The following is a 2,925-nucleotide window of genomic DNA, read 5'->3' on the forward strand; positions in this document are numbered from 1 at the left end:
CGCCAGCTTGGCTGTGACCCAGCAGACACTCCTTTCTGAGACAGACTGTAGCTCCCTAACGGACTCGCATAGTCCAAAGTCAGCCCTGGGAGGCCTCATTTTCCCTCGGCCTCACTCCTTTCAGACAGCCTGGATGGGGCGGTATCCCAGAAGAAGGGAAGCCCGGCCCAGGCTCCCCGCAGCTTTGTGGTTTGGGCGTGTCTTTAAAGGGCCGGCCGGGTACCGCGTGAGAGGATCCCAGGCTCCCCCGGGCGGCACCCTCGGGCGCTGCGCCGTGCCCGGGAGCGAGTCGGTGGGTGAGAGCCCTTGTTGAGTTTGCTTCCTTGGATGTTCCCCCTCCCCACCCAGTAGCAAAGGAGCCACAGACTCTCCCGCGTTCTTCGGTTCATCCTCCCTTCTCCAGCTCTGTGCCAGGCCACCCACCCCTCACTAGTAAAGAGACTCGGCCTCTTCAGACAGACACGGTTTATTAATTGGGGCGGGAGGCACTGCGGTGCAGCAGGCCACGTTTGGCAACTTGAAGAAACGGAAGGACGCAAGGACGGAGACGCCCAGCTCTGCTCTGGGGAGCTGAGGTGAGGGCCCGCACACCTCCCACCTCTGTTGGGAGCGCAGGGGCTTCTCGGCATCTCCCTGCTCCCTGCTCACTTGGATTAGAGAGAGGAGGAGAAAATGGCTTGCAGAGAGGGGTACTGGCAAGGGAAGTGAAGACGGGGGAGGGACTGGGGTACACGCTGGAGGAGGCGGCCCCTAAGCCTGAGTCGGCCGGCCCGGTGCGCTCGCAGAGCAGCCACCCAGGGCCAAGTGGGGAGGGAGGGTGGCCTGGGGGAGGAGCCGGATTGCTAACTGCGGGTGTAGTAGTAGTTGTAGTCTTCCTCGCACCCATCAAAAGGGCCGGGCGGGCTGCAAGCGTCGCCGTCGGGGCCTGGCGTGGACCGCTCGCGCAGGCGCACCGCGTCGTAGAGACCCTGCGGTGGCTCGTCCAGCAGCACATCCCGCTCGGAGCGAGAGCGCGTCAGGAGGCCCACGTTGCGCAGGAGCAGCAGGACCGGCGCATAGAGCAGGTTGGCCAAGCCCATGCCAAGGCTGAGCTGCTCAAAGCCAAGCGAGTGCACAATATGGCCCGCCACTATGGGCCCGAGCGCGTAGGCTACGGAATAGGAGATGTCGGCGATGGCGTAGACGCTGCCATAGACCGAGACGTGGCGCACGTCCACCAGGAAGGCGAGCGTGGGTAGCAGCGCGGTATCGACCAGCGCGATGCCAAAGCAGAGCCCGCAGAGGGAGACGACGAGCGGGGCAAAAGAACTGCAGGCGGGCACGAGGCACGAGCTGGCGCCGATCACCACCAGGCCGAGCGCCCCGTACAGCCACTGCAGGTGCGGGTACCGTGCTGCCAGGCGCACGGTGAGGTAGACACCCAGCACGTGCGGCACGAAGGCCGGCAGCCAGACCATGCCCATCTCCCATTCGGACGCCGCCATCGTGTGCTTCATCCACGTGGCGATCGTGGGCTCCAGGAAGGCGAGGGGAATGTTGCAGGTGGTCAGCGCTCCGGCGACTACCGCGATGTACGGGTCTAGCATGAGGCGGTGGATGGGCGTGCCCACAGGCAGGTTGGCCCGAGCGCGCGCGGCGGCCGAGAAAGGCCTGGCCACCGCCAACAGCAGCAGCGCGTCCAAGAGGGACACGGCGGCCAGCACCAGGAAGGGCACGCGCTTGCCCGCGAACTCGTAGAGGATGCCCCCGAAGGGCGGCGCCACCAGACTTCCGAAGCTGATGAAGGCCAGCGCCACGCCCAGAGCGCGGCTGCGCTCCGGCTCCTCGGGGTACTTGTCGGCGATCATGGCGATGCCGGACGTGTCCGCGAAGGCCGAGCCCAGGCCCTGGAGGCTGCGCGCCGCGAACAGCGTGGCGTAGTCCTCGGCGAAGGCGAACAGGACGGTGGATGCGAACATGACGCCCAGGCCGATCAGCAGCGGCACGTCGTAGCTCATGCGGTCGATGAAGGGCCCGCTCAGGGGGTTCACCAGCAGCTGCAGGATGGCCTTGGAGGCAAACAGTACCCCGATCTTCACGTCCTCGCTCTCCGTGGGGTAGCGGGGCCTCAGGACCGGCCGGGCGGGACCGGCGGCCGTCGGGGACGCCGAGGTGTTGGCCCAGGAGGCGCTGGTATTCGCCCGGGTGGGCGGTGGCGGGGTGGGCTCCCATGCCTCGGAGGTCGGCGTGGGGCTCTCGCTGCCCCCGCGCATATGGGCGATGTAGTCGGGCACGATGGGCACGATGACCATGTACAGCATGTTGTCCAGCAGCAAGGCCACGCACACGATGACCAGCACCAGGCGCCGCTGCCGCTGTGGCTCTTGCAACGCCGCGCCCACCGCTTCCGACAGCTTGGCGGCTGCCGCCCGGGCCTGGCCCGCGGGTGCCGACGGCTCCATGCCCCCACCCGCCGCCCTTCCGAGGACCCGGCGAGGGCGTCCCGCAGTGCAGAGACGAGGGTGCGGGACTTCGGGGGGGGGCGCGGTCCACGCCGCGCAGCGCCTCCTTTCCTCAGGTGGCCGCGGGACTCATGCCCCCGCGCCTAGAGAAAGGGAAGGGCTCTCTCCCGCGATGCCGCCGCCGCCGCCGCTCTCAGCCGACCCGCTTCGAGCTCGCCGCCCGGGCCTGGCCCGCGGGTGCCGACGGCTCCATGCCCCCCGCCGCCCTTCCGAGGACCCGGCGAGGGCGTCCCGCAGTGCAGAGACGAGGGTGCGGGACTTCGGGGGGGGCGCGGTCCACGCCGCGCAGCGCCTCCTTTCCTCAGGTGGCCGCGGGACTCATGCCCCAGCGCCTAGAGAAAGGGAAGGGCTCTCTCCCGCGATGCCGCCGCCGCCGCCGCTCTCAGCCGACCCGCTTCGAGCTCAGGGGCGGCCGCAGACGGAG

The 2,925-nt window shown here is 68.5% G+C and overlaps 1 protein-coding gene across 1 annotated transcript; it reads right to left on the reverse strand.

Moving 5' to 3' along the window:
- Positions 1–842: 842 nt before the first annotated feature.
- Slc18a3 (solute carrier family 18 (vesicular acetylcholine transporter), member 3) lies at positions 843–2,464 on the reverse strand. The gene has a single exon (XM_013036210.1). It carries the CDS (start codon positions 2,439–2,441, stop codon positions 843–845), a length of 1,599 nt encoding a protein of 532 aa, XP_012891664.1. The 5' UTR covers positions 2,442–2,464.
- Positions 2,465–2,925: the final 461 nt, after the last annotated feature.

Source organism: Dipodomys ordii, unplaced genomic scaffold, assembly GCF_000151885.1.
Source record: "Dipodomys ordii isolate 6190 unplaced genomic scaffold, Dord_2.0 Scaffold259, whole genome shotgun sequence".
Taxonomy (NCBI): Eukaryota; Metazoa; Chordata; class Mammalia; order Rodentia; family Heteromyidae; genus Dipodomys; species Dipodomys ordii.